The 12,197-nt window shown below is 52.7% G+C and overlaps 5 protein-coding genes across 5 annotated transcripts; 4 read left to right on the forward strand and 1 right to left on the reverse strand.

Annotated features, from left to right (window-relative positions):
- Nucleotides 1-202: 202 nt before the first annotated feature.
- Z517_00776 (uncharacterized protein) lies at nt 203-1,178 on the forward strand (the record flags this gene model as incomplete). The annotated part of the gene is made up of 3 exons (XM_013433740.1): nt 203-565; nt 621-815; nt 909-1,178. The coding sequence occupies 3 exons, from the start codon at nt 203-205 to the stop codon at nt 1,176-1,178; spliced, it is 828 nt and encodes a 275-aa protein (XP_013289194.1).
- A 1,138-nt stretch (nt 1,179-2,316) lies between these two features.
- On the forward strand, nt 2,317-2,651 carry Z517_00777 (uncharacterized protein; the record flags this gene model as incomplete). Its single annotated transcript, XM_013433741.1, has 2 exons — nt 2,317-2,407; nt 2,464-2,651. The coding sequence occupies 2 exons, from the start codon at nt 2,317-2,319 to the stop codon at nt 2,649-2,651; spliced, it is 279 nt and encodes a 92-aa protein (XP_013289195.1).
- Nucleotides 2,652-3,657: 1,006 nt separating this feature from the next.
- On the forward strand, nt 3,658-5,917 carry Z517_00778 (calcium/proton exchanger; the record flags this gene model as incomplete). Its single annotated transcript, XM_013433742.1, has 6 exons — nt 3,658-3,761; nt 3,818-3,843; nt 3,906-4,290; nt 4,396-4,591; nt 4,649-5,515; nt 5,612-5,917. 6 exons carry the CDS (start codon nt 3,658-3,660, stop codon nt 5,915-5,917), a joined length of 1,884 nt encoding a protein of 627 aa, XP_013289196.1.
- A 1,500-nt stretch (nt 5,918-7,417) lies between these two features.
- Nucleotides 7,418-9,416, forward strand: Z517_00779 (uncharacterized protein; the record flags this gene model as incomplete). The annotated part of the gene is made up of 7 exons (XM_013433743.1): nt 7,418-7,619; nt 7,693-7,863; nt 7,914-7,974; nt 8,064-8,220; nt 8,278-8,401; nt 8,457-9,015; nt 9,089-9,416. 7 exons carry the CDS (start codon nt 7,418-7,420, stop codon nt 9,414-9,416), a joined length of 1,602 nt encoding a protein of 533 aa, XP_013289197.1.
- Nucleotides 9,417-9,652: 236 nt separating this feature from the next.
- Nucleotides 9,653-11,498, reverse strand: Z517_00780 (uncharacterized protein; the record flags this gene model as incomplete). The annotated part of the gene is made up of 2 exons (XM_013433744.1): nt 9,653-11,031; nt 11,165-11,498. 2 exons carry the CDS (start codon nt 11,496-11,498, stop codon nt 9,653-9,655), a joined length of 1,713 nt encoding a protein of 570 aa, XP_013289198.1.
- Between the last annotated feature and the right edge of the window lie 699 nt (nt 11,499-12,197).

Consider the following 12,197-nt stretch of genomic DNA (forward strand, 5'->3'; position numbering starts at 1 on the left):
GGATATCATTGTTGCTGTAGTAGGTGTAGCTTGGTTTCGGCCAAGAATTACGCGAAATCAATGTCGATGTCGAATTCAGTGATCTGAGTCATTTCCAGTGATTTCCCAGCACTTTCACTCCCACCAGCAATCACCATCAAGTACAAATTACTTGTTTCCTTATACTTCACTCTCCAAGCGTCGATGAGCTGCCCAAATTAACATGGACTACATCAAGCGTCTTCCCCCTATTGCCTCGCGAGACCGTGTTGCAAATGCTGCTGTTCTCACTGGCGCATCGACTTTGGCATTGAGCGCGCTCGTCTGGTGCATCCGAGATTATCATGCCTTCCTGGCTCTGGGACCTGGCGGAGTTCCATACAATGTCAAGGGCTGGGCATTCGTGACCATGATTCGAATATTTGCTCTTTCTAAGCGCGGCGCAACCCAGGTCTCAGACTACCCAGCCGACGGTGCACACGAAGACATCAAAAATCTGCCATTGCGAAAGGGCGATCGCGCTGCCGTTGGGGGAATCATCCCACATCGTCAGCTTTCACAGCATTCGCCTGATGAGATGAAACCGGTATGAATGATCGTGACATTGATGACCAGCCGCTGGGTCGCTGATCGGTTTCCAGTACATCACGAACATGTTCAAGAATGTCGTTGTGCAAAACAGCGAACTACTGGAAGAACGCCTCTCTATATATGAGAAACACAATCCCGCCATTTTCATACGCGAAGATATCCTCGCGAGCGAGGATCCATCAGCTCCCAAGCCGTCCTCGACGGCTTACACTGCTCGCGGCGAATGTGGGCACGTCCACCCTGATGTAAGTAGCGAAGACCTCTGACTGCTTGCACATCTTAATGCACCTGATTATGGACTTCTAACCCTGCTGGATGCTAATCTTGCCGTCCATTAGTACTCAATTCATCTATACCTTTCCCCGGCCGACGCTCGACTCATCATCGAGAAGGGTTGGGGAGAACGCCACAGATTGTCAAAACCGAAGACAGCAAGATTGAAATTCGAGAAAGCTCATGTCGCCGACACATACCTCATGATATACGGGCCCAGAGACACGGATGAAATCGAAGTTGTGCGCAAAATCTTACAAAACAGTGTCCGTTTCATGTCAGGAAGAGAAGACGTCCGAGCTCCGGAATGGAAGGTGGCCCTGGCTGCTAAATAATCTGCGAAGGCTATCGGCAGAACATATATGGTCACGGCGAGACGATCGTCGGTTGGTAAATGGTGTAACTAATATCACAAAACTAAGGGTTTCTTTAATAACATCACTCCGTACGCGTTGAAATTGACGTTACAGCACGCTACACAGACACCCTTCGGTTATTCAAAGACACCACCACTAGAGAGTGACAATGCCGTCCTCAACTGACGTTCTGTCCCAGCTCTCCTGGTCGTCCTTCCCAATAGTCCAGTGCACTACCCAGCGCATCTCCTAATGGCTCTATCACCCACGTCTGTGTCCACCGACCACACTAGCAGACAGCACTTGTTGGAGAATGAGCGATTTCTGATTTGATCCTCCATGGCTCAACCCCCCCTGTCGTTGACTGCGCCACAATCCTGCCCTTTACCTTGCTCTCCCGTCGTCAATCTCATCCCCCCTCTGCAGGTGATCCAGCCAAAGCGACAGGATCAGGCATTTTGATTGGCCAGACTCGGTATCTACCCCGGGAATACATATATGTAGGCAAAGCTATTTGTCTTGGTCCTTGATTTTCCCTGACCAGCACTATCTATGTGGAGATCGACCTGCTTGCATGTGCTGTCCGGTTGGGGGTCATTCACTTTTTGGTAAAAATGGCTCATACAAATTGTACCTGCAACGACTACGCACTTGCTCTACGCAATGCGCACAACCCAGGAGGAAAACAGGGAAAGCTGGAGATGTTTCGCTGGCGTTCGAAATTCACTCATATAACAAAGACATTCCCATGCACTACATGGGGAAACAATATCCACCATTCCCACAAATGAGCGACAGTGTGCTCTTGCTACAAATGGCCCTGATTCTCATCATCGCAACTGCATACTTTCTGTGTCCCTTTGCCTTGGCTGCAGTTACCTTGCTATATTTTCTGGTCTTTTGAAGGGAAATAGCAACCAAGTGCGACACCAATTTCTTCAGCTTTTTCACGCAGGGTCTGTTGGCCATGATTTCACTTTGATTCTATCTTCGCTTCTGCTCTCGCCTGCTCCTCGTCGGGACAGAGACCGTGCATCGAGGTCTGAGGTGCAAAGCTCCCTAACAAAGGCACCGTTAAGAGTCGGCTTGAAATCGATCCTCTTAAGTGTTCGCGTATATGGCCCCGAATATTGGCGGTGGTCTTCAATCAAGGACCATCTGGGAGCCATCAGCAACGAAGTCCATGACCACTGTTTTGAGAATCACAGGTGAGTAAGCTTGAGTTTATCTCCTAGGAGAAAGATGCTGATTTGAGACTCGCCAGTCACCTCGGCGTCGTCGGTGCCACCACGGCCAATTGATCAGATCACGGACGCGTATCGTCGTCGATATGCATCTTACCTCGCCTCAACTTTTCACATCAGCGTCGAGGCGGCGAATCTCGAGGCGGATTATCAGTTGCAGCCTCGTCGCCGATCTGAGGCCTCTGAATCCGAAGTCTACAGAGTGTAAACCGGGCGGGCTTCAACATGTATGAGCGCCCCTCTATGGGGAGACTGTCGAAGGACATCCGAGTGAAGGGTGATCATTTATTCCGCGCTTATCAGAGTCCGAGTTATCAGGAACGTTAAATACTTGAGGAGATGAATGCAAGGGCCTGGTCCCTACCCAACTAGCTGACTTTTCCCTCGGTCAGGGTTTTACTCAGCGCGTAGCTCTGGCCACTAGAACATAGTCGCTGAAAGGTCTCCCCCTGGCCCCTGGGAAATATTAGGTTCGTCTAAATCAAGCGAGCGCTCGGGGACTAGCCGACATGCTTGACGAGGGCGGATTGTCAAGAGTTTCGGTAGATCATCCGTCGTGTGGCACCCCCTGTTAGCTCCCCAGAACTGGTCGAGGGGATTCTTCCCTCCACGACAGTCGCAATCTGGGGTTTCTGCCAAAGGACCATCAAGACTCACTTGCTTGAGATGACTTGAGCCATAGCCCATATCCCGGTGTGATGCAAAGATGTCTCCACTGGCATTGGAGGCCCAGGATAGACTTGGAGGATCGACAGGACCATTGAAACGGGGCTTGAGATAGTCAGACGCGTCTTCCAGACTCAGCAGAAAAATGCCTCATATCAAGATTGCCAGAGACAGGAAGAAGTATGTGCTTGAGCATCCTCTTCCTACCAAGCCGGGTAAGGGTCATGCTGAGTCAAATAGGGGAGGAGATGCAGATTTATTAAATGTGGCATTGTCCGCAGGAACAACGCCCTTCGACCAGGGTTCAGAGGCACCATCCCGATGGAAAAGGAAAGCTGCGTAACCGCCACCAATTGTAAGCCGCCCTACAGCAAACTCCGCTCGTGTGCATTGGGCGTGGGATGCGTCTTCGGGAAGACGGAACAGCGCATTGACACTCGTCAACCTCTTGGCTTGATATCAATCCATCTTTGATCTTTTGTCCTGCCCCGTTCCCATTCATCCTACTCCTCTCCGTTTGACGGACCAGCACGTGCAGTCTTCGAGGAATGACCACAGATCGACGGTGCTCCTTCAGTGGTAGCACAGCGGAAGAAGACTCAGAATTAAACGGCGAAGATGATGCTGGAGAATCTTCCCGCCTGGTTCCGAGGTAAATCCTGTTTGCTGAACAATAGCGTTGCGACCACTTTCTGATGCCGCCTTTAGTTCCAGTCCCATATCCAGAGTCCTGAGTATGTTGAAACTGGCGACCTTGCACAATCCAGGACGGTTGCACTGACACGACGACTGACAGGACGTTTCCCTCGCTTTATTCACCGCTCATCTGCCCCCCATGGCTGCGCTGTTGGTCACCGCAACCGGGACTTCTCTCATTACTCTGACTCTCGTGGAGTGAAGCGCAACTGTTTCTCTCAAGCAGTAGTCGAGATTTTTGCTACTGTCCGCGCCATCCTGGGATATTCATGGCTTAACAGCCTCCTGGTTTTCGTCCCGTTGGCCATTGCCAGCTACTTGGCTCGAGCGAACCATGTTCTGGTTTTCACGGCAAATGTCATCGCGGTAGTCCCATTATCGAGCTTGCTCACCTGCGCGACGGAAAACATTGCACGAGAGTCAGGCGACGTGGTTGGAGCCTTGCTCAACGTGACGTTCGGAAACCTGGTCGAGATTGTAATCTTGTGAGTCCAGTACTGTATCATTACACAAATATCGAGAACTAACATCGACCAGTCTGTATGTAGACCGCTTCCAGTTCCTGCACTGTATCTGGCTGACGACTCAAGTGCCGCCCTCTATCATAAGCAATATGAAGTGGTACAAGCCTCTCTTTTGGGCTCAATCCTCGTGAACCTCTTGCTCGTCTTGGGATTAGCAATCCTGGCCGGAAGTTTTTATCATCAAGAGCAGTCTCACAGAATAGAGGACGCACAAGCTCTGGCCTGCCTCCTCAGTGTGTCCGTCTTCAGCTTGCTCATACCTGTAAGGACCAAGTCGATCAGAGAGTGCTAGGTACTGTCCGAGGCTGATGCATCTTAGAGTGCCCTTGTCCACTCCTTTGACGATCTAGAGTCTGCTAGACCAGCCGTGTTAACCTTGAGTCGAGCGTCTGCGTTGACCTTATTGGCCATCTATTTACTCTACATCTTTCTGCAGATCAAGAACACTATTGTCAACAGATCACCCGTGCGCGTTGTCGGTCCAGACAGCATAAATGGTTCTGTACGGATGAGTGGTGATGCTGCTGCTTCCAGTGGATTGTTATTTCCGCGTTCGATTCGGTTCCAAGATGAGGAAGAGGCCGGAGGCTATAAAAACACACCCCTTGTGCGGAAAGACAGCTTGGAGATGTCTGCGTTCGATGATTCCGGACAATCACAAATGGAGTCGGACGACATCAATGGACACCCTAACTTCGAAAGATCTGACGAGGATGAAGATGGCGACACACAGGGCCAGGAGTGGAAAACTTCGTCTGACAAGATACGGAACCCAAGAAGCTCCATCTATCAATTTGCTGCGCGTAGACAAGGACAGGATTCCGGCAATTCGAGTCAGCGGCACATGAGTCCTGCTGGCTTGCAGCCGTTACGGTCGCACCGCTCGTCCTACGCAGGTTCAACATCCAGTCTTCCACGTCTGCTTTTGGGAAGCTCCATCGCCAATATCGACAGTCCGAGTGATATTGTGAGGCTTGAGGACCCACCATTGGTTATTGGGAAACTAGCTTCCAGCTTACTCCTCGTTATCTCATCCTTACTTGTGGCCTTCTGCGCCGAGTTCCTTGTGAACACACTCGACGATATTGTCGACTCTGGGCCATTTTCGGAAGCATTCATCGGGCTCATTATACTCCCAGTTGCTGGAAATTGTGCGGAGCTCATCACTGCGACAGCGGTCGCCACTGTAAGTCGCATGTTATCCTCGAAACACGGATGTACCCAAGCGGTCACGCTAAGATGGACGCTGGTGTGGTTGGTAGAGGCTAACAGATATCTGCAGAAAGGCAAGTTCGACTTGGCCATCGGCGTCTCTGTTGGATCATCCGTTCAAATCTCTTTATTTGTCACGCCTTTGATCGTCATTGCGGGCTGGGCTCTGAACAGGGACATGACCATGTATTTTGGTATCTTTGAGACTGTGGCACTTTTCGCCACAACTTTTCTGGTGAACGTGCTCATTCTCTATCGCAAGTCAAACTTCTTGGAAGGAAGCCTGCTCTGTGCCTGCTACTTCATCATTGCAGTCGGAGCATATCTCTTCCCCACACCAGATCATCGAGCTCTGCATGACCGTCCTCCAGACTAGCTTGGGCCACTTCGCAACGAGTAGTGAAGAGGATATCGGATTGAACAAGATTGGAACGGCGATCGGTCCTGAGGAATTTTCACATCCCATCCTCCAAGACTCGAGGTGCAATCCAAAACAGCAAGGTGTGACGCCAAAGCACCCTGGCTGAACGACGAGAAATGATGAACGAGACACGACGTACCTCGAATACTTTGGGGTAAAGCTGGAATGATGCAATTGTACCCACAGCTTTTCGATTGATGAAAGTCGGGTATGGGTCTTCGACGACAGATACCCCAGCTAGAGACAACTCTCGACTTAGTGAAATAGCAGAAGGAAGTGAAGGCAAATGTGACAGGCAAGGCTGAGGCGATGGTGGCAAGGCTGAATATGTTGACTCAACAAACCCAACTTGCCAAGTGATCATGACTCGTGAACACAGTCAGTCACCTGACTGAATTAAATCCCAACATCATCCCCGGCCATCATCCGCTTTCAATGTCACCTTAAAACTTGCTTTGCACATTTAGCTTCGTTGTCACCGTGACACCCAAACATCTTACTGATAAGACGGCGATCTCTCCCCGCGATCAGTCTGGTACGATGGCAGGAATCGAAAAGCTCCTCAGTTTCTCAATTGTGGGCGGGGTACTATTTGTCCTGGGCTGTAATGGCCATGTGCCTCAACTCTCAGATTTGACGTATATCTGAGGCTTCAAACTCTCGGACACCTCGGACCATTACTGAGAACAAAGGTACCTGGCCTGTGGCAAATCTCAGATACCCTTCCCCACGTATTCCTTATCTTTGTTGTATCTCGCTCGTGGATGGTCAGAATTACTGCATTGTTCGATCCCTTGTCCTCCTTCAAAGGTAAAATGTCACTTAACTGGTTAGCATGCAGTAACATCCATGACTTGCCGGTCAACCTTGGCGTATAGGATGTGATATGCTCCGCTCTTCGGTTATCGAGCTTGTTATCTGCCAATCGATAATCGCAAGGCCTTCTACTTTGTTCTTCTCCGCCTTTTCCTCCTCGAGGTCGCGGAGCCCGCTGCGGACCCTCAGAGGATGGGTCGGTGCAATAAGAACACGGCAAACAGCACTCGAAGGCCTCACTCATCACTGCCAAGAATCGACGAAGGTCGTTTGAGGATTAAGCAAACACAAGTCGTGGGCCGAACTCAAGGTTATCCGTAACCGCAAACGTTCAGTCTCGGCTTCAGGCTGCCGCGATCCGCCCAACGGGCAATACAACGCTGCATTGGCCAATGGCTTTCGTGGGCTCTCGGTGTCCTATCTGAGGAGTGGTGTGACTGGTGTTTCTCTGAGAGCCGATCCTAGCAAACAGAGTTCTTCTAAGCATGCGCTATTCGCGAAGGTTTGTGCTGCACAAGAGCTTGGGACAGGGCAGGATTCTGGTATGATGACATAGCTCGCTTGCCGGGGTTCATATTTGGCTGATGCTGCACCCTTACTCGGACGTCAACTCTCATCGAAGCTCACCCTCTTCACAAAATGATGAACATGTTGTTTAACCGATGGGACGTCCTTCTGGTGGTGGGCAGTTTCCTGCTGTCCGCCGCTTCCGGGCATCGTCGAGATGTTTCTCAAAATCGAGGCTTTACTCCAAGAGCGTTGGAGGATATGCGAGCTATGTCTCTCTACGGCAGGGATACCCCAGTGGCAGACCGACAGTATTACACCAATGCGACCAAGAGTGAGTCTGAAACCCCTGGCCCGCCTATCGCCTTCCTTAGCAATTGCGCTTGACTAACGATGGCGCAATATAGAATACTATGTCGAGTCATTGCCCGACATCCCAAAGAACTTTATGACCGAGATGTACTCGGGCGTTATCCCACTCAACATGTCCGACGATAGCCGTGGCATGTTTTTCGTCTACCAGCCTCGTGTCGGCCCACCGGTCGAAGAGATCACTATTTGGTTCAACGGCGGTCCAGGTAGGACTCTGCAAGCTGGTTGCGGGATGTTCCATTGATTGAGTTCGCAGGCTGTAGCTCTCTCGAAGGGTTTCTTCAAGAGAATGGCCGAATTCAATGGTCTTGGGGACAGTATGTATTCCACAACGTTTAGGCGCGAATTTCTGCACCACCCAACACTCTCCATGGACACACAGATACTTGGTGCTAAGTAAAAGCAGATACGCACCGGGAATCAACCCCTATTCATGGGTAAATCTAACCAATATGTTATGGGTGGAATACCCGATCGGGGTGGGGTTCTCACGTGGCGAGCCGACCGCCACGAATGAAGAAGAACCTGCTGCTGAATTCATCGAGTTCTTCCGCAACTTCCAAGTAAGACTCAAATCGACCCGAAACTGCCACTGAGGTATGCATACTGAGAACTCCTAGACGATTTTCAACATCAGCAACTATAAGATTTACGTCACGGGTGAAAGCTACGCTGGTCGATACGTCCCGTATGTTGCGAATGCAATTCTTGATCAGAACGATACTACGCATTTTAATCTCTCAGGTACTGGCCACCATGAGATTCCATGACAGCGCAGCGAATTGATCATTCGTCTTAGGTGCTTTGGTCTACGATCCGTGCATCGGGTCTTATGACTATTCCAACGCCATTGCGATATATCCGTGGATTCAACAGAACAACAACATTATGGGGTTCAACAGCACATTCGTCGACCTTCTCGCCCAACGTGACCAGAGCTGTGGCTACTCGCAGTATCGCGAGGACTTCCTGCAATTCCCGCCCAACGGCACGCAACCACCCCTCTATCTCAATTCGACGGCCGACCCTGACTGCGACCTGTGGGATCTCGTGTATGATAGCGCTTACAGCGTCAATCCATGCTTCAACGTCTACGAACCGAACCTACAGTGCCCTTTACTGTCCGACCCTCTCGGGTTTCCCAGTGATCTAATCTACTCATATCCTGGACTGCCGCCGTACTTCAACCGCACCGACGTGAAGAAAGCTTTGCATGTTCCTGTGGACAGTGACTGGGCACTATGCACGGGACCAGTGTTCGTAGGTGAAGGCGGTCCCCAGGATCTGGGAGATTTGAGCCTGGATCCAATTCAGGCCGTGCTACCCAGAGTCATTGAAGCTACAAATCGTGTCTTGGTGTACGTTTCTCCTGGCTAAGAATATACTCTCTGCCATATTCTATCGGCCTTCCGCGAGCTAACTTGTCATCAGGTCCAATGGTGCCCTGGACATGGATCTCCTCTTGAACGGGACCATGCTCGCCATCCAGAACATGACATGGAACGGGCAGCTCGGCTTCCAGACGGCGCCTTCGAAGCCCATCATCATCAACATCCCGGACATCCAGTACCAGCAAGTCTTCACCGACAGCGGTTTCGACGGCTTCGACGTCCACCAAGGAGTCATGGGCGTGCAGCACTTTGAGCGTGGGCTCATGTGGGCCGAGACCTATCTCAGCGGCCACATGCAGCCCCAGTTCCAGCCGCGGAGCTCGTATCGGCACCTGCAGTGGCTGCTGGGAAGAATTGACGCACTTTGAAAGAGGTCAAAATTACGAACCCGGCGGGGGTACCCGTGATTCGTTTGTTCGCCAACACAAAGCAGAACCTTTCTGTCAAAGCAAAACTGTGGGAACGACGGAAAAACGTGTATCTATTTGATAATATGTAGATAGGATATCCCTTTTCTCGCCGTAATCTACTCATTTCCCATGTCCCCATGTTCCTTTATGAAGATATCTAGGATGCCAGGAGTTTTTTTTTGTTTGTGAGAGACTCAATCCATCGTGCCCAAGTCGTCTGCCACGGTGAACTTTGCACTCGTCTTCTCCCTGACCATGTCGACGGTGACGCCCTTTGCGGTTTCCTTGAGTGTCAAGCCCTTGCCACCGAGCCGGTCGACCTCGAAGACGGCCAGCTCGGTGATGATCATGCTGACGACGCCCTTTCCCGTCAGGGGCAGGTCGCACTCGTCGACGATCTTGCTCTGGCCGTCCTTGTCGGTGTGGTAGGTGCAGACGATGATCTTTGTCTGGTCCGGGTTGCTGACCAGGTCCATGGCGCCGCCCATGCCGTTGAACGCCTTGCCCGGGATGATGTAGTTGGCCAGGTCGCCCTGGGCCGAGACTTGGAGCGCGCCCAGGATCGACACGTCGATGTGGCCGCCACGGATCATGCCGAACGACTCGGCCGAGTCGAACGTCGACGCGCCCGGCACCAGCTTGATGGGCTCCTTGCCCGCGTTGACCGTGTCCGGGTCGGCCGTCTCGCGCGACTCCGGGTACGGTCCCATCCCGATGATGCCGTTCTCGGACTGCAGCCACACCTTGGTCGAGGCCGGGAGGAACGAGGGCGCCAGCGTCGGGATCCCCACGCCCAGGTTGACGTAGTACCCGTCCTTGAGCTCCTTGGCCGCGCGGCGGGCGATGCGGTTGCGCCGGACGATCTCGGGACTCTGGGTCTGCTCGTCGGTCGTCGTGGCTTGCTCGGCCTGCGCGGCGAGGACGAGCTTCTCGATGTTCTTGGGCGACGTGGCCGGGCAGATGCGGTCGACGTAGATGCCCGGCAGGTCGACGTGGTCCGGGTCCAGGGCGCCGACGGGGACAATGTTCTCGGCCTCGACGATGGCCAGCCGCGCGGCCTTGGGCATCAGCACGCCGTACGCCTTGGTCGTGGTGCGGAAGATGCAGTTGCCCGCCTCGTCGGCCTTCCAGGCCCGCACGATGGCCACGTCGCCCCGCAGCGCCGTCTCCATCATGTACGTGCGGCCGTCGAAGGTGCGCGTCTCGCGCGCCCGCCCGGGCTCCACGACCGCGTGCTTCCCCGTCTGCGGGTCCTTGGGCCCCAGGCGCATGGGGATGCCGCCCGTCTCGATCAGCGTGCGCGCCCCCGTCGCCGTGAAGAAGGCCGGGATCCCCGCCCCCGCCGCGCGCAGCCGCTCCGCGATCGTCCCCTGCGGACACAGCTCGATCGACACCTGTCCGTCGTGGTACTGCTTGCCGAGCGGCTTGTTGGTGCCGATGAACGACACGATCATCCGCGAGATCTGGCCCGTCGACGTCAGCTTGGCCAGACCGTATTCGCCCGCGCCGGCGTTGTTGGACACCACCGTCAGATCGCGGATGCCTTTTTTGCGGATGGCGTCGATCAGAGTTTCTGTATTCCCATCTCAATGGTTAGTTTTTGTTTCTGTCTTTGACCTCGAAGTGGTTTTGATTGTAAAGAAACAGAGAGGCCATATCCCAACCAGATAGGACGATCACGATGATGATGACGACAACGCACGCACCTGCTACGCCGCACAGTCCAAAACCTGCACTCAGAACGGTGACGCCGTCGGGGACATCGGCAATGGCATCGTCTGCGCTCTTGAAGACCTTGGACGCCCCTCGATCAACGACGGGCGCTTGTCCTCGTGGTTGTGCCGAGACGGCCTCTTGTCGTTCCCTCCGGCTCGATTTGGCGCTGAAGTACCGCTTCTTGACCTGCGTCCTCGGAGCAAGAAATATCAGAGGCGTCGACGACAAGGGCCGTAACGACCGCGATGGCGGTGACGCCGATATAGAGCTTCGCGCAACAGTCATCACTCTTTGAGAGCCCGCGGGCCCTGCGAGGAGTGTCATGGAGCCAGGCACACTCGGGTGTTTCTTTCGATCTTCTCTCTCTCTCTCTCTCTCTCTCTCTCTCTCTGGGCTTTGTTTCTGTGTGGTATTATGCACTGCCTGGACAAGAGAAACTCCCCCAGGGTCAATCACGGCCACAGCCCGTGCACGCTTAAACCGATGTATGTATGTATGGCAGGATGGAAGGACAGTCAACGCCGACAACGGAGGCAAAGCACCAGCCACTGCTTGAACCGTGTAATTAACACCGAGTAGTTGACCCTTCGTACAAATAACTCCAATGGAGAAGGCCAAACAGCCCCACAAGGGGACCCTTTTTGACGGGGAAACCCTGATTCGCACGACCGGCGGTTTTCCGTTGGGTTTTGGTGTTCGGCTATTGATCTGAAACCCGAGTGGGGAGAGGTGGGAGGATATACCGAAAGTCCTGCTTTACACGTGGTGTTTTCGGCGGTGTCGGGAAATGTTTTGATTGCCTCGTGGTACTTATGAATTTAGCAGAATTCCGGGGGGTCGGAGATTGTTGCTTGTTTACCCTCGAAGACGAAGATATATTCATATATATTGATATATTGGTATCTTGATGTGCTAGGTATGGTGTGTATGAGAAACTGTGGTCTTTTATATCAGATCTCTCTCGGTGTGAGTCTGAATGGGGAGAGGAGTGATATTGCGTGAAAGCAACAATAACACTGGAAA

Source organism: Fonsecaea pedrosoi (genome assembly GCF_000835455.1).
Source record: "Fonsecaea pedrosoi CBS 271.37 unplaced genomic scaffold supercont1.1, whole genome shotgun sequence".
In the NCBI taxonomy this organism is placed as follows: domain Eukaryota; kingdom Fungi; phylum Ascomycota; class Eurotiomycetes; order Chaetothyriales; family Herpotrichiellaceae; genus Fonsecaea; species Fonsecaea pedrosoi.